Source organism: Monodelphis domestica, chromosome 7, assembly GCF_027887165.1.
Source record: "Monodelphis domestica isolate mMonDom1 chromosome 7, mMonDom1.pri, whole genome shotgun sequence".
Classification (NCBI taxonomy): Eukaryota; Metazoa; Chordata; class Mammalia; order Didelphimorphia; family Didelphidae; genus Monodelphis; species Monodelphis domestica.
Window position 1 is genome coordinate 220,409,555 of NC_077233.1, and position 26,383 is coordinate 220,435,937.

Here is a 26,383-nt window from a genome sequence, read left to right on the forward strand (position 1 = left end):
TTTTCCTTGACTAACTACCTCCCTGCTAACTACCCCTGCCTGCTGGGATGGGGATCAGCCCAGTCTTTTCTGTGAGGAGGAGTGAGAAGGGAAGGCCAGTTTTTCAACAGCAGGCTGGCCTCTGGCATCGTATTCAGATCCATCCTTCTCTGAGCTACCCTTGTTCTGATTTGTGACCCAGGCTTTGGTTCTAATTTCTTTTCCAGCCCTGCTTGGGATATCTTGCTGTGTTTTGGGAGACCAGCATTTGCTAAACTAGGTACCCTTGCTTGGTCTCCTGCTCCCCTGCTCCCAACCCTTCTCCACTCTTGCCTTGGACCTTGAAACTGATCTCCTAGTTCAGCTTTTGGCCCCATGCAATCCACATCCCAGGTTCCATCTTTTGGCACTCAACCCCGATTCTTTCCCTTGAGGGAAAGGGAGGTTCAGTGGGGGGGGGGGAGGCTTCTGCTGTTCAGAAGACCTCAAGGACCACTAGACTAGAGGTCTAGGTTGTATTACTCATGTACTATACTAAGGTAGAGTTTTAGGTCTCTGGATTTAGTCGTGGTGTACAGAAAAGCAGTCTTCATTGAGATTTATCCTATTTGAGGCAAAGGTGGGAACAGTGGAAACACTGGGTGCCTCACCTGTCCAAAGCTCCTAGTGGGGTCCTGCCTGCTCACCTTTGATATTCAGGGGACTCCAGACTATGTTGATCCAAGACTATGAACAACATCCTTGTTCCCTTCTTGTTTACATTTAGATGAATCTGAAGATGCCCTCATGGTAGAATGGTTCAAACTCATCCATGAGAAACAGCTGTTGTTGAGGCAGGAGTCAGAGCTGATGTACAAGTGAGTATGACCTGAATCCTTGGCACCCTGCCTTCCCCCTCCCCCCAACCATGGCTGATGTGGGCTGGGCTAGGGTAGGTATGCCCTAGGGGTTGGGGTTGAGCAGGGGACTCCCCCGACCCTCCTCTCCTTCTAAAAAAGAGAACTAGAGCTGGCTGTTGGAAAAGATATTTCGTTTTAAACCCTCTTAGAGTCAATACCAAGTATCAGTACCAAGGCAGAAAAATGTTAAGGGCCAGGCACTTGGAGTGGCTTACCCAGGGTCACATAGGCAGTGTCTGAAGTCAGATTTGAATCTAGGACCTCCTGTTTCTAAGCCTGGTTCTCAATCCACTGGGTCACCTAGATGCCCTAGGGAAAACATAACCCCCCCAAACCCTTACCTTCTATCTTAGAATCAATATCATTGTATTAGTTTTGTAGCAAAGGAGTGGTAAAGGCTAGGCAATGGGAGTTAAGTGACTTGCCCAGGGTCACACAGCTAGGAAATGTCTGAGACCAGATTTAATCCCAGGACCTCCTATTTCTAGGTCTGGCTCTATCCACTGAGCCACCCAGCTGACACAGGGAAGACATTTTTTTTTAAATCAGAGAACAGCATCCCTGATGGCATTAGCCTTGAGTTGTGTGGGGAAGCTAAGACCCAGGTCACTTTGAGCTCAGGAACCTGTTTCTTTGATGCATTTTTCCAGGGCCAAGGAGCAGCGCCTGGAAGAGATGCAGCTTGATATTGCTGATGAACTTCGACGTTTGATGGAAAAACCAGGTATGTAGATGACCAGGCCTTTTAGCTTTCCCCCAGCCCTTGTATGTAGAGAAGGGGGGATGATTACCTGACCCTGAGGTGAAATTCTTGCCTCTTAGAATCATACAAGTGTGAAATAAATGTACCTAGAGTTGGACCTTGTTTTATGCACATTCAACACATGCCAATTCAGGTGTTCTCTATTGGCAATCAAAGAAAATAAAGGCAGAAAAATGAGTAAATAAATAAAATAACTAAAAAAATAACAAAAATAATAAAAGAAAGAAAATAAAAAATTTAATTATACACAAAATCCACATAAAATCTTGTAGCTGTTCATCCAATCACACTCATTTTCATTCTGAGGAGCATTAGTATAAGTCATTACACTATTTTGCACCAAACATTAGCTCTTGCATCAATCAGTCTTTGACCTGAGTTCTTGTTTTGTAACAAGTCATGCCCCTTCAGAGTGGGGCTTCTTTTTGTTTCATTAATGCTATTTAGTTATTCATAATGGTCTCAAAGTGCAAGAGTGATGGTGCCGGTAGTTCTGATAAGCCCAAGAAAAGTCATAAAGTACCTAGGTATGTTTGTATAAGAAATGCTTATTTAATAATGGGTTTTGCTATTATGTGTGATTTTCAGCTTATGCAAAAAGTCTTGGAATGTATTGGTCACGGAAAACAAGGTCCTACTGTATTGCCAAATCTGTTGTTTTCCTGAGCTTGCTCTCTCTTTCCTTCCTTCCTTCCTTCCTTCCTTCCTTCCTTCCTTCCTTCCTTCCTTCCTTCCTTCCTTCCTTCCTTCCTTCCTTCCTTCCTTCCTTCCTTCCTTCCTTCCTTCCTTCCTTCCTTCCTTCCTTCCTTCCTTCCTTCCTTCCTTCCTTCCTTCCTTCCTTCCTTCCTTCCTTCCTTCCTTCCTTCCTTCCTTCCTTCCTTCCTTCCTTCCTTCCTTCCTTCCTTCCGTATGGTTCTCCAAAAAGGTAAGGGAGGAAGCTATCTATAAATGAAGGTTATGTAAAAACTAGACTGTAATGTATTTTTAAAAGATTAAAAAAGACAACACCAAAATTTATAGAATCAGAATATTAGCGTTGGAGTGGAATTGAAGAATTACCTTATCTTAGAGAGTTGGAAGGAACCACAAAGGCCATTCTAATTCACCCTCAACTGAACAGGAAATCATTTTCCACTATCCACTGAAAAGAGGTTCTCCAGGGTCTGCCTAAAGACCTTTAATGAGGAAGAACCCACTACCTCCAGGTGTGGCACATTCCACTTTGGATGGTTCTACATTTTAGAAGTTAGGTGGCTCAATAGATGGAGTGCTGAAGTTGGAATCACAAAGACTCCTCTTCCTGAGTTCAAATTTGACCTCAGACATTTAATAACAGGCTGACCCTGGGCAACCCACTAAATCCTATTTGTCTCAATCTTCTCATATGTAAAATGAGCTGGAGAAGGAAATGGCAAACTATTCCAGTGTCTTTGCCACGAAAACCTGAATGGGGCCATGAAGAGTTGGACATTTTTGAAACAACTGAACAACAGCTACCACAAAATTTTAGAAAATTCTCCCTTTTATCGAGTCTAAGTCTATCTTTATACACCTTCTACCCATTGCTACTAGTTCTTCTTTTGAGGAGCAGGATAAGTCTGACCTGTTTCTCATATGATAGCCCTTGAAATACTTAAAGGAAGCTATCCTATTACCATTCCATCTTCTCTAGGCTATCCAGTTCTTCCACTTGTTAATACTTTGTACATCATGCTCATGTTCTCTGGAGTTTTCTCACCATAGAAAATAGATCATAAGATTAGAGCTGGAAGGAATCTCAAAGAGCATATCCTAAACCTCTTATAAGTTATATTTATATGATTAGAAATATAAAGAATACATTATTACAAAATAATAAGGCATGCTTATATTATTATAAATATATAATAAATAATAGTTATATTCATACACTATAAACATAACAGAGTTATATTTACATTATAAACATAATATAAATAAGTTATATTTACATTATTAATATATTATAAATAACACAACAAATATGTTCATATAATTATAAAGATAAATAGTTATATTTATATAATTATAAATATAACATCTATAGTTATATGATTATAAATATTTAAAAGTTATATTTATATTATAATAAAGTTATATTTATGTCATAAATATAAGTAAAGTTATGTGTATGCTATTATACATACAATAGTTATATTTATATTATAATAGTTATATCTAAATTATTATAAATATATAATAATATGTTATATTTACACTATCAAATATATTATAAATAATAAATAAAATAAGTTATGTTTATATTGTTATAAATATAGAATAAATAATAGTTATATTTATATAATATAAACACAATAAAGTTATATTTACATTATAAATGTATAATAAATAATATAAAAATAATAGTTATTTACATTATCAAATATATTATAAATAACATAATAAATATTAAAGTTATGTTCATATAATTATAAAGATAACATTCATATTTATATAATTATGTATAGTCACTTATATTTATATTATAATATAACAAAGTTGTATTTATATTATAAATATAGTTATAGTTATGTTATACATATAATAAAGTTATGTTTATATCATAAGTAGAATAAAGTTATATTTACATTAGAAATATAAATTATATTTATGTTATAAATATAATAGTTATATTTATATTATAAATACAAATTTATATTTTATTATAAACAAAGTTATATTTATATTATAATAAATATAACAAAGTTATATTTATGTTAGAAATATAATAGTTATGTTTATCTTATAAATATAATAAAGTTATATTTATGTTACAAATAAAGTCTATAGGTTATATATAGATATAATATTTATTATTATAAGTTTATACTAAAAGTATTTTATGAGCCCTATTATTTTATAATATTTTATAAGAGGCCCAGAAAGGTGAAGTGAGTTGTCTAAAGTCACACAGCTTCTCAGCTTCTTAGCCTATGCTTTTCCCTTCACACCATGATGCCTTTGGGAGTTCTTCTGAGGTCTCCTATAGGTTATCTGAAAACATTTAAAATACCCTCAGCTCAGAGTCGAGAAGTCTTAGCCTTACTAGCAATAGAAGATGAATTAGATGGCCTTTGGGTCCCCTCCAAGACTCTAGATTCCGTGATTCGGCGGCTTTGGAAGGCTGTGTGGTCATGGATTCCCAGTTACTTGGCATCCATGCCACCATGAGAGAGAAGATATGCTGCCACCTGCAGGAGAAATGGGGACTAACAGGTGTCTAAGGAATAGCTTGCTCCCCTCGGGAAAGAGCAGGTAGGGCAGGCTGGGTAATGGCTATTTTAAACCTTCAGAGGCTTTGAAGACTCCGAGGGAGAAGAAGAGGGAACAGGATCTTCTCGAACAGTATGTGAACACGGTGAATGATCGCAGCGACATCGTGGACAGTCTGGATGAGGATCGGCTCAGGTGAGGACGGGGCAGTTGAAGTGGATGCTGGCAGTGGGGATTTGGGGGAGAAAAGGGAGACTGAGACAATCCAGGGGATGTGAGCAGCCCGTCGGAGGGGACCTGGATTCCGAAATGGAGTGGGAGGCAAGGAGAGGACTTGGAAGGAGCTTAGAAGGAAAAGCCCACCAGGAAAAGGAAAACGGGGATACTTCACATCTCTCCGCTTTTCCAAAGGCTTTTTCGGATGGTGGTTTCCCTCATCCCTTTTGCCTCCCCCAGCTCCAGTACAGAATGTGCTAGCATGAAATCGTCCAGATTTTGCAGATGAGGAAACCACAATTCAGAAAGCGTCAGCGTTTAGTCGAGAACCGTGAGATGTTTTTATGAGGCGAGGAGTGGGGAACCTGCTCCCAGCGATTAAGAGTTGTGGGGAAAATGGGGACTAAATTTGACAATTTTAGGGTCCTGCCCAGAGATGGGCAGTGTGGGTTCTAAAATTAATATTCAATAACTAAATATTATAGTTTATAAAGTTTTATTAATAATAACTAAAGTAAAGGAACTATCTAAACTCAGCCCGGTTGCAGGTAAAAGAGCATGTGGGAGGAGTCACAGCAAAACTAAATACCCTCCTAAAGGCAAGGACACAGGAAAAGGGAAAAGGATTCTAGGTAATACTGAAAGGAATTTTGGGTAATGTAGTTTTAAGGGTTCAAGATTTCCAACTATACAGCAGGTAGGTGGCACAACCAATGGAGTACCATCCTGGAGTCAGGAAGACCAGGGTTCAAATCTAGCTTCAGGCACTTACCAGCTATGTGACCCTGGGCAAATCATTTAACTTTATTTGCCTCAGTTTTCTCATCTGTAAAATGAGCTGGAGAAGGAAATGGCAAACCCCTCCAGTATCTTTGCCAAGAAAACCCCAAATGGGCCATGAAGAGTTGGGTGTAATTGAACAACAACCACTGAGAGGTGTGTCCTGGTATGCGGGCACACCCCAGGCATTACCCCTGCCCCTGTCCCTTGAGAGAAGGTACTTGATTCTGGTTTAATTCAGTTCACTTCAACAAACATTTGGGAGCTTCTTAATGTGCTGGGCCCTGAGGCTATTGATGTATTTACATCATTACTTCAAGGTTGTTCTCTTCCTGTGTTCCTCCACTGAAGCAGACTGTATAATCCCATTATAATTTAGTCTCTGAGAACTGCTGGAACTAAATAACTCATCCCCCAGTTTCCAGCTTGGGGATGAACTTGGAAGGGCCAGTCACCTGGAAGCCAGTAGCATCCAGGCCACTGGGCAGAAGGGATGCCCCATGAAGAGCGCCTTTGAGGTCCTCCGGTCACCATCCCAACTCAATGAGACTCTCAAGAGGCCAGTCCCCAAAGTCCCTGCAAATACACAATCAGATGATGCAGCTCCTTATCTCAAGAGGGTTACACCCGAGTAGTTTTATTTATAGAAGGGGATAAAATATTATAATCTAGAAGTCTTGTCTCTAGTTTGGGAGGCAATATCGATAGCCATGAAGTACAGAACAGAGCAGGAATGCTATCGATTAAGGGCTACGTTGTACAGAATAAGGGCTCAACTGTATACTTTTGTCTCCACGATATTATTAGGCTTATTTCCTAAGATGGTTAGGGACAAAGAAAAAGAACCTATATGTTCTAAAATATTTATGGTGGCTCTCTTTGGGGTGGCAAAGAACGGGGAATGGCTAAACAGCTCATGGCATATGATTGAGAAATAATACTATGGTGCCGAAAGAAATAACGAGGAGGTTAATTAAAAATTTTTTATATATCCTGCCCTTCTGTCTTAAAATTGATATAATGTATTGGTTCCAAGGCACAAGAGTGGTAAGAGCTACGCAATGGGGGTCAAGTGACTTGCCCAGGGTCAAAAACCCCAGAGACAGAAAACCTTTTTTATTTTTATTTATTTATTTATTTATTTTTTAATTTTAAACTCATCCACCTTGCCCAGTGGATTGAGAGCCAGACCTAGTTCTTCCTGGCCTCTCCCTTGGAGTTGGGAGGTCCTGACTTCAAATCTGCCCTCAGCCACTTCCTAGCCGTGTGACCCTGGGCAAGTCACTTAACCCCCATTCCTTAGCCTTTACTGCTCTTCTGCCCTGGAACCAGTACACAGTATTAATTCTATAACAGAAGATAAGGTTAAAAAAAACCCAACATGCAGAGACCTTCATGGAATTGCAAAGAATGATATGAATAGAATGCAGAGAACATTATGAACAGCTGCAGAAATAGTGTTTGAAGAATGACTTATGTATATCCACTTCCAGAATGAGAACTGATAACAAGCAAGACATAGCTCTATATAAAATCTATCTCTTTGTCCAATGATGCCTTCTTTGGGGGGGGGGGGAGAAGGAGTTAGCTGGATTGTTTAATGTTAAAGACAAAAAAAATAATTTAAATTGTAAAAGTTATGCTTATATTATATAATTAGAGCTGCCATTTATATAGCATACTAAGTTTGCAAAGAAGAGGTGGTAGAGGCAGGATTCTAGATCCTGAGCTGAAAGGTACCTTAGACGACAATCTTTTTATTTTACAGATGAGGAAACTAAGGCCCAAGGAGGTTAAGTGATTTGCCCAAGTCCACAGAGGTTTTAAGCATCAAGAAAGGGGGAATGGAACAAGCTACCTACTATATGCCAGACAGTTAGGTAGTACAGAAGATGGAATACTGGGCCTGGAGTCAAAAAGACTCATCTTTCTGAATTCAAATCCTACCTTAGACACTAGCTGTGTGATCCTGGTCAAAATCACTTCACCCTCTTTGCCTCAGTTTCCTCATCTATAAAATGAGCTAGAGAAGGAAATGGCTAACCACTGGTATCTTTGACAAGAAAACCCCAAATGGGGTCCCCAAGAGTCAGACACATCTGAAATGACTGAACCACAACAACAGCAGGTAAAATTGGGCTAAGTCATAGAGGACCTTCAGTGCATGGCGTGGGGGAAAGATCATTGATCTTGGAGATGGAATAATCCAAAGCCCAGCTCTGCTACCTATTGAGTATGGGACTGATACAAACTACTGATTCTCTTCTGGGCTCAACGTTCTCCTCTATAAAATATGGACAACAATATTTCCATTGCCTATCTCGTAGGATGATGGGGAGAAAGCACAACTTTTATTTTTTATTTTTTAAATTATTAAAAAAATTTTAATTATTTTAAAGCTACTTTAATTATTTTTGAAAAATTCTTACCTTCCATCCTTTATTTTTTCTTTTAAAATTATTTTTTTTTAAATATATTTTATTTGATCTTTTCCAAGCATTATTCGTTAAAGACATAGATCATTTTCTTTTCCTCCCCCCCACCCCCCATAGCCGACGCGTAAGTCCACTGGGCATTAGATGTTTTCTTGATTTGAACCCATTGCTTTGTTGATAGTATTTGCATTAGAGTGTTCATTTAAAGTCTATCCTCTGTCATGTCCCCTCAACCTCTGTATTCAGGCAGTTGCTTTTTCTCGGTGTTTCCACTCCCATAGTTTATCCTTTGCTTATGAATGGTGTTTTTTTTTCTCCTGGATCCCTGAAAGTTGTTCAGGGACATTACACCGCCCCTAATGGAGAAGTCCATTACGTTCGATTATACCACAGTGTATTAGTCTCTGTGTACAATGTTCTCCTGGTTCTGCTCCTCTCGCTCTGCATCACTTCCTGGAGGTTGTTCCAGTCTCCATGGAACTTCTCCACTTTATTATTCCTTTGAGCACAGTAGTATTCCATCACCAACATATACCACAGTTTGTTCAGCCATTCCCCAATTGATGGGCATCCCCTCGTTTTCCAGTTTTGGGCCACCACAAAGAGCGCAGCTATGAATATTTTTGTACAAGTCTTTGTGTCCATTATCTCTTTGGGGTACAGACCCAGCAGTGCTATGGCTGGATCAAAGGGTAGATATTCTTTTGTCGCCCTTTGGGCATAGTTCCAAATTGCCCTCCAGAATGGTTGGATCAGTTCACAGCTCCACCAGCAATGAATTAATGTCCCTACTTTGCCACATCCCCTCCAGCATTCATTACTTTCCTTTGCTGTTATGTTAGCCAATCTGCTAGGTGTGAGGTGATACCTCAGAGTTGTTTTGATTTGCATCTCTCTGATTATAAGAGATGTAGAACACTTCTTCATGTGCTTGTTAATAGTTTTGATTTCTTTATCTGAGAACTGCCTATCCATTTCCCTTGCCCATTTATCAATTGGAGAATGGCTTGATTTTTTGTACAATTGATTTAGCTCATTATAAATATGAGTAATTAAACCTTTGTCAGAGGTTTCTATGAAGATTTTTTCCCAATTTGTTGTTTCCCTTCTGATTTTAGTTATATTGGTTTTGTTTGTACAAAAGCTTTTTAGTTTGATGTAGTCAAAATTATTTATTTTACATTTTGTGATTCTTTCTATATCTTGCTTGGTTTTAAAGCCTTTCCCCTCCCAAAGGTCTGACATGTATACTATTCTGTGTTTACCCAATTTACTTATGGTTTCCTTCTTTATGTTTAAGTCACTCACCCATTTTGAATTTATCTTGGTGTAGGGTGTGAGGTGTTGATCTATTCCTAGTCTCTCCCACACTGTCTTCCAATTTTCCCAGCAGTTTTTATCGAATAGTGGATTTTTGTCCCAAAAGCTGGGATCTTTGGGTTTATCGTATACTGTCTTGCTGAGGTCGTTTTCCCCCAGTCTATTCCACTGATCTTCCTTTCTGTTTCTTAGCCAGTACCAAATTGTTTTGATGACTGCTGCTTTGTAATATAGTTTGAGGTCTGGGACTGCAAGGCCCCCATCATATGTGTTTTTTTTCATTATTTCCCTGGATATCCTTGATCTTTTGTTCTTCCAAATGAACTTTGTTATGGTTTTTTCTAAATCAGTGAAGAAGTATTTTGGTAGTTCAATGGGTATGGCACTAAATAGATAAATAAGTTTGGGTAGGATGGTCATTTTTATTATATTGGCTCGTCCTATCCATGAGCAGTTAATGTTTTTCCAATTGTTCAAGTCTAGTTTTAGTTGTGTGGCGAGTGTTTTGTAGTTGTGTTCATATAGTTCCTGTGTTTGTCTTGGGAGATAGATTCCTAGGTATTTTATTTTGTCTAAGGTGATTTTGAATGGGATTTCTCTTTCTAGTTCTTGCTGCTGAGCTGTGTTGGAGATATATAGAAAAGCTGATGATTTATGTGGGTTTATTTTGTATCCTGCAACTTTGCTAAAGTTGTTGATTATTTCAATTAGCTTTTTGGTTGAATCTCTAGGATTCTTTAAGTAGACCATCATGTCATCCGCAAAGAGTGATAACTTGGTCTCCTCCTTGCCTATTCTGATGCCTTCAATTTCTTTATCTTCTCTAATTGCTACTGCTAGTGTTTCTAGTACAATGTCAAATAGTAGAGGTGATAATGGGCATCCTTGTTTCACTCCTGATCTTATTGGGAATGCATCTAGTTTATCCCCATTGCAGATGATATTAGCTGTTGGTTTTAGATATATACTGTTTATTATTTTTAGGAATGACCCTTCTATTCCTATGCTTTCTAGTGTTTTTAATAGGAATGGGTGTTGTATTTTATCAAAGGCTTTTTCTGCATCTATTGAGATAATCATGTGGTTCTTGCTAGTTTGCTTGTTGATGTGGTCAATTATGTGGATGGTTTTCCTAATGTTGAACCAGCCCTGCATCCCTGGTATGAATCCTACTTGATCATGGTGAATGATCCTTCTGATCACTTGCTGGAGTCTTTTTGCTAGTATCCTATTTAAAATTTTTGCATCTATATTCATTAGGGAGATTGGTCTATAGTTTTCTTTCTCTGTTTTTGACCTGCCTGGTTTTGGAATCAGTACCATGTTTGTGTCGTAAAAGGAGTTTGGTAGAACTCCCTCTTTGCTTATTATATCAAATAGTTTGTATAGTATTGGGGTTAACTGTTCTCTGAATGTTTGATAGAATTCACAGGTGAATCCATCAGGCCCTGGGGATTTTTTCTTAGGAAGTTCTTTGATGGCTTGATGGATTTCAATTTCTGATATGGGATTATTTAAGAATTCTATTTCCTCTTCTGTTAGTCTAGGCAGTTTGTATTTTTGTATATATTCATCCATTTCTCCTAAATTGGTGTATTTATTGCCATATAATTGGGCAAAGTAATTTCTAATGATTGCCTTAATTTCCTCCTCATTGGAGGTGCTGTCCCCCTTTTCATCTTTAATGCTGTGAATTTGCTTTTCTTCCTTCCTTTTTTTAATTAGATTGACCAGTACTTTGTCTATTTTGTTTGTTTTTTCAAAGTACCAGCTTCTTGTCTTATTTATTAAATCAATAGTTCTATCACTTTCGATTTTATTAATTTCTCCCTTAATTTTTAGGATTTCTAATTTGGTTTTCTGCTGGGGGTTTTTAATTTGATCGCTTTCGAGTTTTTTCAATTGCATTTCCAATTGATTGATCTCTGCTCTCCCTTGTTTGTTAATATGAGCTTTCAGGGATATGAATTTGCCTCTGATTACCGCTTTGGCTGCATCCCAAAAGGTTTGAAAGGATGTTTCGCCATTGTCATTTTCCTTGATGAAATTATTAATTGTTTCTATGATTTCTTCTTTAGCTAAACGGTTTTGGAGTATCATATTGTTTAATTTCCAATTGGTTTTAGATTTGGTTTTCCATGTACCATTACTAATCATTATTTTTATTGCCTTGTGATCTGAGAAGGCTGCATTCATTATTTCTGCTTTTTTGCATTTGTGTGCTATGTTTCTGTGACCTAATGTATGGTCAATTTTTGTGAATGTGCCATGTGGTGCTGAGAAGAAGGTGTATTCCTTTTTATCCCTATTTATTTTTCTCCATATGTCTATTAATTCTAATTTTTCTAAGATTTCATTCACTTCTTTTACCTCTTTCTTATTTATTTTTTGATTTGATTTATCTAAATTTGATAATGGTTGGTTTAAGTCTCCCACTAGTATGGTTTTATTGTCTATTTCTTCCTTCAATTCTCCTAGTTTCTCCATTAGAAATTTGGGTGCTATATTATTTGGTGCATACATGTTGATTAATGATATTTCCTCATTGTCTAGAGTCCCTTTTAACAAAATATAATTACCTTCCCTATCCCTTTTGATCAGGTCTATTTTTGCATTGGCTTTATCAGATATCATGATTACCACTCCTGCCTTCTTTCTATCAGTTGAGGCCCAGAAGGTCTTACTCCATCCTTTAATTCTGACCTTGTGGGTGTCAACCCGCCTCATGTGTGTTTCTTGAAGACAACATATGGTAGGGTTTTGGATTCTAATCCATTCTGCTATTCGTCTACGTTTTATGGGTGAGTTCATCCCATTCACGTTCAAAGTTATGATTGTCATTTGTGGACTCCCTGGCATTTTGATTGCCTTCCCTAATTCTAACCTTTTCTTCTTCGGCTCTACCTTTTAGTCCAGTGATTTACTTTGAATCAGTCCCCCTTGTCCCCTCCCTTGATGTTTCCCTTTTTAGTCCCTCCCTTTTTGTTCCCTCCCCCTCCCCCCTCTCTTTCCCTCCCTTTTTGTTCTCCCTCTCCCCCTCCCCCCCTTGGTTTTCCCTTCTCCTTACCCTTGTTGGGTAAGATAGAATTCAAGATCCCAATGGATCTGGATGTTTTTCCCTCTCAGAGTTGATTTCCCTGAGATTGAGGTTTAAGTAAACCCCCTCCCCCCTCTTCCTCTCCTTCTTATAGGAGTTTTCTTCCCCTCCCCTTCCCCTGTGAATCTTTGTGTGAGAACCATTATTCTATTTGGTCTTTCTTTACCCCCTATTTATACATTACATTTTCCCCACATATTAGTATACATAGGTTGATATAAATGTAGTCCTTATAGAAGAGAGTTTGAGTAAGAGAAGATAACATTTTTCCCTTTTCCTTAATATTTACCTTTTCAGGTATTCCTTGCTCTTTGATTTTCGGTATCAAACTTTCCACAGAGCTCTGGTCTTTTCTTTGCAAAAAGTTGGAAGTCTTCTATTTTGTTGAATGCCCATACTTTCCCTTGGAAGTATATAGTCAGTTTTGCTGGGTAGCTGATTCTTGGTTGGAGACCCAGCTCTCTTGCCTTTCTGAAGATCATGTTCCATGCCTTACGATCATTCAGCGTAGAACTTGCAAGGTCTTGTGTGACCCTGATTGGCATTCCTTTATATCTAAATTGTCTTTTTCTGGCTTCCTGTAGGATTTTTTCTTTTGTTTGATAGCTTTGGAATTTGGCAATTACATTCCTGGGAGTTGTCTTTTGGGGGTTTAGTGTAGAAGGTGTTCTGTGAGCTCTGTCAGTGGATGTATTGCCCCCTTGTTCTAGAATCTCTGGGCAATTTTCTTTGATTATATCTTGTATCACCATGTCCAGTGTGGTGTTTATTTCTGGCTTTTCTGGGAGTCCAATTATTCTTAAATTTTCTCTTCTCCCCCTGTTTTCCAGATCTATCACCTTGTCGGTGAGATATTTTATGTTCTCTTCTAATTTCTTGGTGTTTTGGCTTTGCTTTATTAGTTCTTGCTTTAAAGCCTGGTTTTCTTTTACAGTTTGGTCAAACTGGTTTTGTAGATGCGTGAATTTCTTTTGCATCATTTCCCACTTTTCCTCCCAGAGGGCTTCCATCTTTTTGGTCCTTTCTGATTCAAATTCTTCATGGGTTTGTGGAGAGTTTCTATTTCCTTTGGAAGATTTTGGAGAATTTTCTTGTATATCTTCTTCTATCTGCTCTGTATTTTGTATTTTGGCTCCATAGAATGTGTCCAGAGTCGCCCCTTTCTTCTTATTTTTCTTGGTATTTTGGGGCTTCTGTGCTTCTGTGGAGTTTGTCATCTCTGAACGTGGAGGATTGGCTTTTCTTGTCTTTGTCTGGTGATCAGAGGCTTTAGTCTTGGGCAGATGTTGTTCTATGAGCGTTCCCTGGGTTAAACTGAATATGCCTCACTGGAACTGGAATGGAAGGGTCGGACCACGAGGCCACACTCTCCCCCTGGCTCGATTTCCGGAAGTTGCCTTCAGAATCCCTGGCCGTGAGGCTGTTTCGTTGGCCTGCGGGGGGATGGGCTGCCGCTTCCCCAAGCTCCGAGAGCACAGACTTTCACTGAGACTTGGATAGCAGGATCCAGCCCATGAGGCTGTCTTGCCCGCCCTGAGGGTTGCTGTTGTTTAGACCAGCTCTCTGCAGCGGAGGCCCCAGGCAGTAACTTTCACCTGGACCGACAGGCTCTCTGCAGCGGAAGCCCCAGGCAGTAACTTTCACCCGGACTGGGACTTGGGTAGAAGACCCTGAGGGTTGTTGTTCCTCAGACCCTGCTCTCTGAGCCCGGCGCGGCTGCCGCTTCCGGGAGCCTTGGACTCTGCGCTCCTACCCCTGAGGTCCGAGGGATCTCGGGTTCTGGCTTTTAAGGGGAGCCGTACCTTTTGAACCGGGTCCAGGTCCAGGAGGAGGGTTCCCAGGGTCTGTGCTGTTGATCGTTTTGAATTTCGGCGCCTTAGGAGCTTCTAGTTTGAGATCGGTCGGGAAGGGTTTTCCGGAGATCTGAACTTCAGCTTTCTCTAAGCCGCCATCTTAACCGGAAGTCCCTCTTTTAAAATTATTTTTAAAAGTTTAGTATAATTTAATTTTAAAAAAAATTTTTTTTAAATTATTTTTTAAAATCCTTACTTTCCATCTTAGAATCAATACTGTGTATTGGTTCGAAGGCAGAAGAGCAGTAAATGCTGGGCAGTGGGGATTAAGTGACATAACCAGGAAGCATCTAAGGCCACATTTGAACCCAGGACCTCCCATCTCTAGGTTTGGCTTTCAATCCACTGAACTACCTAGCTGCCCCATAAAGCACAACTTTTAAAAAGTTGTTTTTTTAAAAACTGTTTTGCACTATAGGAATATAAACTATTATTATGAAACACTAGACTGAACCAAAAGGTAATAGTGAGCCTTGGCATGCATTTGACACAATTCAGATTCATTATTTTCTCAAAATCTTTTTCAATCAAGATGGTGTCTTCCAAGGTGTTGAACGTTGCCTTGTAGCTTTGCACATTTGAAGAATTAGGGATAAAAATGTTGAACAGAACAGGGTCTGGGACCCAAATTTGGCACGCAGGTGGGTGACATGAAGGAAGCTAGAGAAGATGAACGGATGGCAGTGTGCTGCATGGACTAAGATCAGGAGGCCAGGCTGGAGGCCGTTGCAAGAATAACTCAAGCCCAGGGGAGACGAGGGCCAGGAGCACAGCGCCAGTAAGCGGAAAGGATGCCATTGACAGATGCTGAAAGGCAGGCAGGACAGGACTTTGTGATCGATGGCTTGTGAGGGGGAGGAAGGGACCGCATGGATAGACTCCCAGGTTTCCAGCCTCGGTAACCAGAAGAATGATGGAAGGGTACCCTTGGATAGATCATGGGGAAGGGACTACACAGAACTGTTTGTCTGAAGTAGTCAGACCAGGCTGGAAGAGGGTGGGGAGGTGTGTGGGCAGGAAGCCATCCTTCTGGGGAGATGGTCTTGTCCTCAGCCCCTTCCCCAGCTCCCCCTTCCTTCTCCATTCAAGGAAGGATTCTCCTGGTCTCTTCGTGAGATAGGAAGCCCTGCTTTTGCTAGATTCTAGTTCCTTGTCTCCTGGGAAAGGGGAGAGGGGGAATCTGGGGCTAGAGGTTAATTTGGTGAGATTTTTTTTCTTTTGGTTTTAATATTTCTCCATAGACTCCTTTAAAAACATAGTCAGCTAATACATCAGCCGATTTGCACTAACTGGGAAGAAAATGCACCACTTGGCCCCCGACCTCTCTTAGAATGGCCAAGGGGGTCATTTGTGAGTTGCGAGTTTCTTCTGCCAGTAAATGCATTGTTGGAGGAGTTTTTATGTGTGTGCGTGCATGCGTGCATGTTGTGTGTCTGTGTTTCCTGTTTGTTTTGCTTTCTTTTCCTTTTATCTTTTTAAACTGGCAAGTATCCTTAACCAATTATAACCTCCCAGCCCAGGGCTACTCCTGGCAGTGGTCGATGCCAAGGCTGGAGCTGGCATCTTCCTGCCTCAAATGCCCACTGGACCGAGTAGGAACAGATCACCTCCCTGGTTAGAGTGGAGTCTTCAAGAGGCCACTGGGTATCTGAACTACATCCGGGCGTAGGGATGTTGTAGCATCCTGTCCCACAGGATGCTTTTTGGGGCTTGGTTAGTCTTTGCTTGCTATGATGCCTTTTCTCTTTTCAGGGAGCAGGAGGAGGACCAGGTGATCCAGGACATGATCCAGAAACTAGGTAAGCTATATATGCCCAAGACCCTCCTACGATAAAAATAAGATGCCGGGAGACCTTCTGGGAAACGATCTGCCTGTATTGGGAGCAGAAAAACCCCAGGGCCGGAGGCCTACAGATTCCCCAGTTGAATCTGAGACCCCCAGTTGCAAAATACAAAATTAAGATGCTGGGAGAACTTGTGGGTAAAGATTTGCCTCTGTTAGGAGCAGAAAAACCCCAGAGCCAGAGACCTGCAGATTCCCCAGTTGAATCTGAGACTCCCAGTTGCAAAATACACACACTTTTATGGTTTTGTGTGTGTCTATGAAATTGCCAACCCCCACAAGAGACCTCCTGGCCATTTCCTGGCCATTTCTTGATCACTGGATGACCTTCTGGTCCTTGTAACTTCCTACATGACTCAGTTTAATAAAAACATATTACAGAATGGATTAATATGCTTAGGATTGAAATAGTAAAACTTACTTATGATTAATATGATAACACACATTTAAAATGACTTTAACAATACACACTTGAAATTCTAACTCAGCCATTATCCTGGGACTGCATTCTTAATAGGGTTACATATTCAGACTCTTGCCTGGGACTAAATTCTTACTGAACATCACACAGGTACAGTTTCTAGTTCTAAAAATCCCACTCCAACCATTGATTGAGCTATTATTTGTTGATTTTCTGGTTATACTACCCTTATGAAAGAGGGCAGCCTCAAGGCCTGAGGGCAGATCCCTCTTGGGAAAAGATTGGGGCCTGGAGGGGGAGTGAATCAGAGACCATTTTAAGGTCCACTTGGAATATCAGTGCAAATGAGGGAGTGGGAAGAAACAAAATCTGAAGCAGGCTTCTAAGGTAGGGTAAGCTAGTCAAGGAGAATGGTGGAAATGATGATGAAATCACAATGTCTTGGGCTACTTCCTTGCTTAAGATTCTTTAATCTTTTATCAGTCATTCAATCAACAAACATTTATTAAGTGTTACCTTGTGCCAGTAAGGTGCTAAATTCTAGAGTTGCAAAGAAAAAGCAAAAAGAGTCCCTGTCCTCAAGGAGCTTATCTTCGAATGATGGGAATGACATAGGTAAGTCAACATAGGAGAGAAACACTGAGGAGATAGAGTTGTAGCGTTGGAGGATATGGAATGGGAAATGGCCAGGAGGAGGTGGAACTTGGGCTGAGTCTTAAAGGAAGCCATGGATTCCAAGAGTTGGGAGAGAGCATTTTAGGTCTGGGGAACAGCCAGGGTGAAGCTCTAGAGAAAGGCAGCGGAATGTCAGACCTGAGGAATAGCAAGCAGACCAGTGTATTAGAGAGTAGATAGTGTAGAGAGGATATAAGAAGACTGGAAAAGTAGGAAGGGGCTAGGTCAGGAGGAGCTTTGAACATGAACCAAAGGACTTTCTTTTTTTATTTTTATCTTATTTTTATTTTTTAAACCCCTACCTTCTGTCTTGGAATCAATACTGGGTATTGGTTCCAAGGCAGAAGAGCAGTAAGGGCTAGACAATGGGGGTGAAGTGACTTGCCCAGGGGCACATAGCTAGGAAGTGTCTGAGTCTGGATTTGAACCCAGGACCTCCCATCTCTAGGCCTGGCCCTTAATCCACTGAGCCACCCAGCTACCCCCCAAAGGACTTTCTTTTTGAACCTGTAGATATCTAAGGGAACTAAGAAAGCTCATTGAGTAGGGTTGTGCAACATGGTCATCCCTAGAATTTAGGAAAATTATTCTGGCAGCTAAGTGGTGAATAGATTGAAATAGAGAGAGACATGAGGCAGAAGGACCAATTAGAAGGCTATTGCAATAGTCTAGGCAAGAGTTGATGAGGGCCTGGCCCAGGGTAGTGTCTATAGAAGTCTTAAGAAGGAGATTATGTGGAGGGGAATGGCAAACCACTCCAATATCTTTGCCAAGAAAACCCCAAATAATATCATGAAGAGTCAGATACAACTGAAATGTTGGAATGACATCCACAAGAAGTAAGAAGTATATGTGAGTGATGTGAAGAAAGGCATTGACTTGGGCAGCTAGGGGACTCTGGATTGAGAACCAGACCTGAGTTCAAATATGACTGCAGGCCCTTTCTCCCTTTGTGATCTCGGGCATGTCACTTAACTCCCATTGCCTAGCCCTTACCATTTTCTGCCTTAGAATCAATTGGTTCTAAGATGGAAGATAAGGGTCTTAAGAAAAGTAATAACTTAAAAAAAAGTAAGACGTTGACAACCAATTGGATTTGTGGGGAAGGAGAGAACAGTTGAAGACGACCCTGAGATTGGGAATCTCAGGATGGTGATCTTCTTGACAGTAATAAGGCAGTTCATAAGAGAGGGAGGGTTTTGAAGGAAGGGTAATGAGTTCTTTTTTGCACATGTTGAGTTTGAGATGCCTGTGGGACAGTCAGTTTGAATGACCACTAGACAGTTGGGGATGTGGAAGTAGAGGTCAGGATGGAACTAGGAGAAGATAAATAGATCTGGTAATTACCCACATAGAGATGATAATTGAACCCATGGGAACTGATGAGATCAGCAAGTGAGAGAACAGAAAGGGAAGAAAGCCCAGGATAAAGTCACTGGGGGACACCCTCTGTTAGTAGGTGTGACATGGATGAAGACCTAGCAAAAGAGACTGAGAAGGAACAGTCACAGGTAGGAGGGTACAACCAACAGAAAACAGTCATGATATGTCACAGAGATGAGAAAATATCATGAAGAGAGGGTGATCAACAGTTTTGAATGCAGAAGGTCAAGAAGGATTAAGAGAGAGAGAAGAGTCTATTAGATTTGATGGTTAAGAGATTATTGGTATCTTTGGAGAAAGCCATTTCCGTTGAATGCTGAGGTTAGAAGTCCCATGTTGAGGAGTTAGGAATAAAGTGAGGAGAGAATTGGAGGCCCTGACTGAGTGTGAATGCTTTCTTTTCTAGAGAGTTTACCATGAAGGAGTGAAGAAATATAGGATAATATGCTGGTGGTCATAGCAGGCTCTAGTGAGGTTTTTTTAAGTATGGAAGAAGACTTGGTCATGTTTGTAGGCAGCAAGAAAGGAGGCAGAAGATAGAATAGATTGACAGAGAGAGAACAAGAGAAAAAGGGGAGGGGGTTGAAGGGAGAGAGGGGGAAGAGAAAGAGAGGGAGGGAGGGAAAAGGAGAGTGTGAGGTGAAAAGAGACAGACAAGTGGGAAAGGGAGAGAGAGAAGAGGGGAAAAGGAGAGAGACAGAAGAGAGGGGATATTGGTGAGAGCAATCTGTTGGAGAAGATGGGAAGGAAGGAGAGCAAAGGCACTAGAGTATTACCTATGCCTTTCCCTTGATCTGCCATGTTGGTTCAGCCACCATTTTGATCATGTACCTCATTTGCCTCCCCCACCAAGTGCTGCCATGATCTAATCACTGTGAGCCAGTCACACATTCTTCCTTGGTTTACTAGATGGACCACTTGCTCACATGAGGGCTTCTGAGTAAGAGTCCAGAAGCAGAGTAGAGCCAACCAGCCAAAATTTGATTCATAATTGACATCAGCTTTACTGATAAAGCTATCTAACTGCTGAGAAAACCAAATTAGTTAATCAACAAATCAACTCGTCAATTAACAAATACTCATTAAACATCATTTACATGTAGGCACTGGGCTAGGTAATACAGGTATCCCTTCCACATCATGAATTTCCCTATCATGCATTTAATAAACCTGGGTCAGCATAAGAAATCTAATAGGGGAAATTTAGGGAGTTTGTGGAAACTATAGACTGTCGACATGCGAAGGCAAGTAGAAGACACAGAGAAAGTTTAGGCACTATATAGGCTATGGCCAAATGCTTAACCCAAACTTTACAATAAGGTACTATAAACACCTCATAAAAGAAAAAGAAATCTCAGACTTCTTCTCTGATATGAAGGGAGGGCCCAAAAGATTTTACATGGATTTTCCAGATCATGGTGGAACCCCAACAATGTGGAAGAAATATCTGTTCAGAGAATGAAAAAGATGTCTACCCTCTAAGAGCTTCCATACAAATGGAGGAGACAACAAATACATATAAAATATGTGGAACTATTCTGAATATAAACTTTTATGCCAAAGGGGACTCCCCCTAATTGGCTTATTGTGCTTAAGCAAACATTGGTTTGCTCTCTCTTTCTCTTTCATCTCCCTCTTATCTCTAACAATTGTAGTTTCTGATTATGTAAAATGATTTATTGGGAAGACTAGTCTCCCAAAGAATCACAGGGGGAATTGTGAACGGGAATTCTTTGTTCTTTTTTCTGAGTTTACACTTGTAAAAGGGAATTCTTTATTCCCTGTGTCTATTTTGAGTTAACATTTTAGTTAACACTAATTTAAGTACCCCTATTTAGATTATGAAGACAGGATTAACTCACCTTTGTCTACTTTTGAATTGAATTAGCAAAAGATTGAACACCCTTTTTAGTAGTAGATGAGAAGCTAGCAAGGTACTTAGAGAACTCACAAGTCACTTACTTAGAGAGTTCCACCCTTTTAACTAAGTCCCAAACTTGTGAATCCTGTGATCAGAGTTTACACCCTCAGAAACTCAACCAGCCAGGAATCTGTGAACCCCCTTGATGAGTATTCACCCCTCCAGAAGGTGAGAACTGGTTCCCACAGCTAGGTGGCTCAGTGGATAGAGAGCCAGGCCTAGAGATGGGAGATCCTGGGTTCAAATTTGACCTCATACACTTCCTAGCTGTGTGACCCTGTAAAAGTCACTTAACCCCTATTTTCTACTCCTTACTACTCTTCTGCCTTGGAACCAATACATAGTATTGATCCTAAGGCAAGGTAAGGGTTGTTAAAAATAAAGGAACACAAATGAATAAATGCAAATATATACAAAGTAGTTATAAATACAAGATAGTTTCAGCACTAGCTGTTGAAGGGGACCAGAAAAGAAGATGATGCCCCAGTTGTTTCTGATATGTTGAATTGAACGTGTCTCTAGGATGTCTGGTTTGAAATGTTGAGCATGTAGTTTGTGATGTGGGACTGAAGCTCAGGGGAGAGACTGGAGCTGCATATGTGGATCTGGGAGTAATCTGTATAGATGTGATAATTAAACTAAGGGATGCTGTGAGGTTACCAAGAAACAGAGGAGGGAGCCTAGGGCAGAACGCTGAGGAACATCCAGTGTTAGGGAGTGTGAAATGGATGATGAACCAGCAGAGGGGCCTGAGAAGAAATGGTCAGATAGGAGTAGAACCGGGAGAAAGCAGAGTCCTGAAAACTTGGAGAGGAGAATGTCTGAGAGGAAAATGTAGGCAGTCATTCATGTCCAATTCACAAACAGTGACCGTAGCTGCCTATATTCAAGGCCCTGTGGGCACAGACAAGCCTAGCTCTCAAGTTGCTTCCAGTTAAGGGGGGTGGGTGTAAAACTAATCTGACATGAAGAAAACCCAATCCCATTAGGCAGGATATAATAAATCCTAGAATAAGCAACTGTTATGGAGAGAGAGATGGAAAACTGGGAATCAGGAAGGGACTTCATAGAAGAAGATTTTTTTTTTTGCTGGACTTTGAAGGATGAGTAGAATTTGGATAATTAATGAATAATCAGTAGCTGACGTTTATAGAGCACCTACTGTGTGCCAGGCCCTGCAATAAGCACTTTACAATTATTATCTCCTTTCCTTTTTACAATAAGCCTGGGATGTAGGTGCTGTTATTGTCCTCATTTTATAGATGAGGAAGAGAGGAGAAAGGATTTGAAATAATGAATTTTGAAAAAAATTTGAAACAATAATGTGAATAAAGGTGCAAAGCCTGGAAAACTCAAGGCAAAGAATATTCCACTTCGAGACAGTGGACTTGGTTCCCATCTTAGTTGTGTGTCTTCTTTCAGCCTCCGTCTTCCTTCCTCATTTTTGAATTGAAAATTATATAAATATATACTATAAATTGCATATTAAATATATTAAAAACCTATAAAATAAAACTTGGACAATTATCATATACTTTAGACAACAACTGTCTACTTCATGCATGTCTGCTCTGGCTCATGAAGGACTCAGCTATGTTTCTCCCTCTTCCCTGCAGATCTCCAGAAGGAGGGAGCAGAGAAGAAGAAACCCAAGACTGGCCGCTTATCCAAGATTTGGAGGCAGAAGAATAAAGGCAAAACCTCAGAGTGATGGCTCCCTCTCTCCAAGGACCCAGCCAGAGACGGGGTGATAATGTGTCTCCATCCATCGTGGCAGCCTCCCCCACTACCTAGGACGGAAAGGACCAGAGGGAATATGGAATCCAGGACTTGTTGAAGGGTGACGAGCTTGTCGCATCCCACAGTGGGAAGGAAGGACCCGAGTGATGGCCAGCTCAAAACATCTTCTCCTTAGGAGAGGGCCCTCTGTGGCCTGCTTATTGTGGGGAATAAGCCTGCTGGGCTTCAAATAGAAGCAGAGACTTCAGGGCCAGGGAAGGGCAAACCCTCTTGCCTTCAAGGGAGATCTTTAATGGCCTCATAATAATAAAAAATAAAAGCATCCAAATCTAGCTTCCTCCCTCTTCTCTCCATCCTGTTCCATCCTTCCTTGCCCTGCCATGCCCGTGATTTCAGAAGATCTGGGCTCTAGTCATTGAAGCTTCAACCTCGGGCAAGCCTTCAAATCTGTCTGATCTTGAGTTTTTATGCAGCTCAGTAGCACAGCGGTTAGAGCATCAGGGCTAAAGTTGGGAGGACTTGGGTTCAAATCTCACACTTCTTAACTGCATAAGTCACTAACCCCAATTACCTTTCTCTTGACATTCTTCTTTCTTAGAAAGTTATACTAAGGGAGTCAGCTGGGTGGCTCAGTGGATGGAGAGCCAGGCCTGGAGATAGGAGGTTCTGGATTCAAATATGTTTTGAGACACTTTCTAGCTGGGTGATCCTGGGCTAGTCACTTAAACCCCATTGCATAGCCCTTATGGCTCTTCTGCCTTGGAACCAATACACAGCATTAATTCTAAGATGAAAGGTAAAGGTTTTAAAATTTTGATATTAAGGTAAGGGTTTAAAGGAAAGTTTTTATGGGCTTATCAGAATTTGGTGTTAGGGTGAGAATCAAGCAAGGTATGCTCTTTGATATATTTTTCTGTATTTGAAAAATTGTATTTAATTGTTTTAGAATATTTTTCCATGGTTCCATGATTCATGTTCTTTCCCTCCCCTCCTCTCACCCCACTCCCATAGCCAATGAGCAGTTCCACTGAGGTTTTGCTGTATGATATCTATGTAAAGGTATTTTGGGAAATTACAAAAAATATTTGGGACAGCAGGGGAGAAATGCAAGAATAAAACAAAGAAATCAGGTTCCCCTGGTAGCAGGAAGTAGCACCATTTGGAGGGAGGGGGGTTCTAGAATCTGGCTACCGTCTTGAGGTCTTTTGAGAAGAACAGTTTTTATCCATGTTGGTATTTTACTCCTTTACCTTGTTCTAGAGGAAGGAGGGACCAAGGGATCAGGGTTATAGATCTCACCAAATGCCTTCCCAAGTTTTCCCCTACACGTCCTGCGAGATTAATTTGATTAAGATTTTCTCCTTGTCTTCCAAGAAGATTTGGAAGCTGCTTATATAGGAAAGTGACACAAAAAATCCTGGGAGAAAACAGACCAGGGTCCATCTAAAGGGAGGAGGAGATGCTCTCAGGCACCGGAAATGAGTCATTATGAGAGCCGGGACTGGGTTTGGCTCCCAGAATTCCTGAATGGTAGCTAAATTCCTGTTATTTTCAGAAGGGAGAGAACGGGTAAATATCTCCACTGGGATAAGCACTCCTGCGGCTAAACTTGACCAAACATTGCTAACTTGGCTAAACATTGAAGGGGCAGGAAGTGACAGTAGACGGTATCTTCTGTCCTGCTTTCATAAGAGGGATCAGATGGATTCAAGAGAGAAATTCGAGTGGATGAGTCTCACATCCCTTCCGTGATACTGTTACGCAGAGCAGCTTGGTAAAACCATCTCATCGGACGGGCTAAACCAGGTGAAAGAGTGGGCTGTCTACCCCAAGCATGGGAAGACCCCACTGGATGGTGGAAGGGCCAGATGAGAACAATTCGCTCCAAGGGCCAGGAAGGCAGCCCAAGCATGTGCTATGGGCCCCTGAGAGCTTGGGCAGGTGTTGAAGATGCCCAGGTCATTCGCGGCAGCCTGGACCATGATCATCCGTCTTGAGTTTTGTCTTGCACCTGGACTTGGGTTATTCTGGAAGAGAATGAAGCGAACCCTTTGTGCAACTCTGCCTCACTTAAATTCAGTTTGTGGTGGGGAGGGAGAGCAGCTGGGTGACTCAGTGGATTTGGGGTATTTTTCTAGGACAGACTTAGAGACAGGGTTCAAATCTGGGCTGACCCTGGGAAGTCACTTAGCCTTCATTGCCTAGTCCTTTGGCTCTTCTGCCTTGGAACCAATACATAGTAAGATGTTTTTAAAAATTCACTTTATGTGCAAATCAGGATACCACCCTGTGATATCATTTCTTTTTGAAAATGAGGGATCAACAACAACTTGAGGAAGGCATTTTTGTGGAAGTCCTAAGAGCCTGTAGTCCAGGGCTTTGGGTTTTTATTTAATTTAATTAATTTATTTATTTGGTGATCTAGATGGAGTAGGGAAAGAGATAGAGGTGGGATGTTAGAGTGCTGGATTTGGAGTCAGGGAACTTGGTTTTGAACTTTAGCTCTGCTATTTATCTGTGTGATCTTGGAAAAGTCACCTAATTTTTTTTTTTTGCCTCATCTCTAAAGTCAACGCTATACCAATCTGGTAGACTAGTCAATCATTTTTAGGGTTTGAATTTCAAGATGGTTACAAGAAACTTAAGGTTAGCGATTTTTGTTAAATGGTCAAACCGTTCATACATCATAATGAATTATTGCTGTGGAGCTGCAGGGGACCTTTGAGGCCACCTAGTGAATTGCTTCTCCATTTTATAGATGGAAAAACTGAGTCCTCAAGAGATGCAATGACTTTCCAAAGCTCAAACAGTAGAGCATGTCGTTTAGACTTAATTCCTCCAATTCCAAGACCAGCTTGCTTTTCACCCTACCAAAATGGAAGCGAACAATCCTAATCCATTTGCACATGTTCTGGAGAAACACAACCAGCTCTGAGATTGTTTCTTACATTCCAAGCTATGCCGCGGGCTCCACTGGAATCAAAGATGTATGGACATTAACACTGGGCATAACCCGTCCCTGACAGCCCACATCGCAGAACACAAGAGAGTTCTTTGCACACCAGAGGAAAAGCAGTGGCATCCTCTTATAGTTTGTCTCCTCGGTGGGGAAATGGGCTAGCCAGGGTCACGGAACCCTCTTGATTTGGCCTCAATAAACCCACGTCTCGGGTCTATCAGCTTGTCTGTTTGTCTCTGTGTCTGTAACTCTTGTGCCTGTCTCTGTCTTTTTGCGTCATTATCCCTGCTTTGGTTTCTCTGTAAGTGTCCCTGCAAACTGCACATGGACTTAGAAAATGCACATTCACATTATCCATATTCTGTTATTGTTGCTCATTCATTTCAGTTGTATTTGATTCTTTGGGATCCCATGTGGGATTTTCTTGGCAGAGATACTGGAGCTCTTTGCCACTTCCTTCTCCGGCACATTTTACAGAGGAGGAAATTGAGGCCAACAGGGTGAAGTGACTTGCTCAAGGTCCCACAGCTATAAAGTGACTTGAACTCAGATCTTCCTAACTGCACTGCATCCACTGAGCCACTTAGCTGCACTAGCTTTCTATGTTCAATTATCCCTCCCTGGGATCACTGCCTTATGGCAGAGAGGCTCTTGCAGCTCAGAGAAACTTTGGGCTGTGCTGTGCAGGTTACCCAAGACCTAGAGATCATAGCGGAGAGCTCTGACAAAAGTGATCCACTAGAGAAGGAAATAGAAAACCACTCTGGTAGCTTTGCCAAGAAAACTCCAAATAGCCTCATGAAGAGCTGGACACAAATGGACAACAAGAAATGTTCTATCGTATCATTTATTTTGTTAAATACTTCTC

At 40.8% G+C, this 26,383-nt stretch overlaps 1 protein-coding gene across 4 annotated transcripts in view; it reads left to right on the plus strand.

Annotated features, from left to right (window-relative positions):
• The window catches only part of MICALL2 (MICAL like 2), a 79,831-nt gene extending 56,943 nt beyond the window's left edge, over positions 1 to 22,888 (plus strand). For all 4 annotated transcript variants that reach the window (XM_056806497.1, XM_056806496.1, XM_056806495.1 and 1 more), the window contains 5 exons: positions 746 to 836; positions 1,529 to 1,602; positions 4,953 to 5,067; positions 16,326 to 16,372; positions 22,433 to 22,888. In XM_056806497.1, coding sequence (XP_056662475.1) covers positions 746 to 836; positions 1,529 to 1,602; positions 4,953 to 5,067; positions 16,326 to 16,372; positions 22,433 to 22,527 — 422 coding nt within the window. In that variant the 3' untranslated portion in view covers positions 22,528 to 22,888. The remainder of the gene's footprint in view (positions 1 to 745; positions 837 to 1,528; positions 1,603 to 4,952; positions 5,068 to 16,325; positions 16,373 to 22,432) is intronic.
• The last annotated feature ends 3,495 nt before the right edge of the window (positions 22,889 to 26,383 follow it).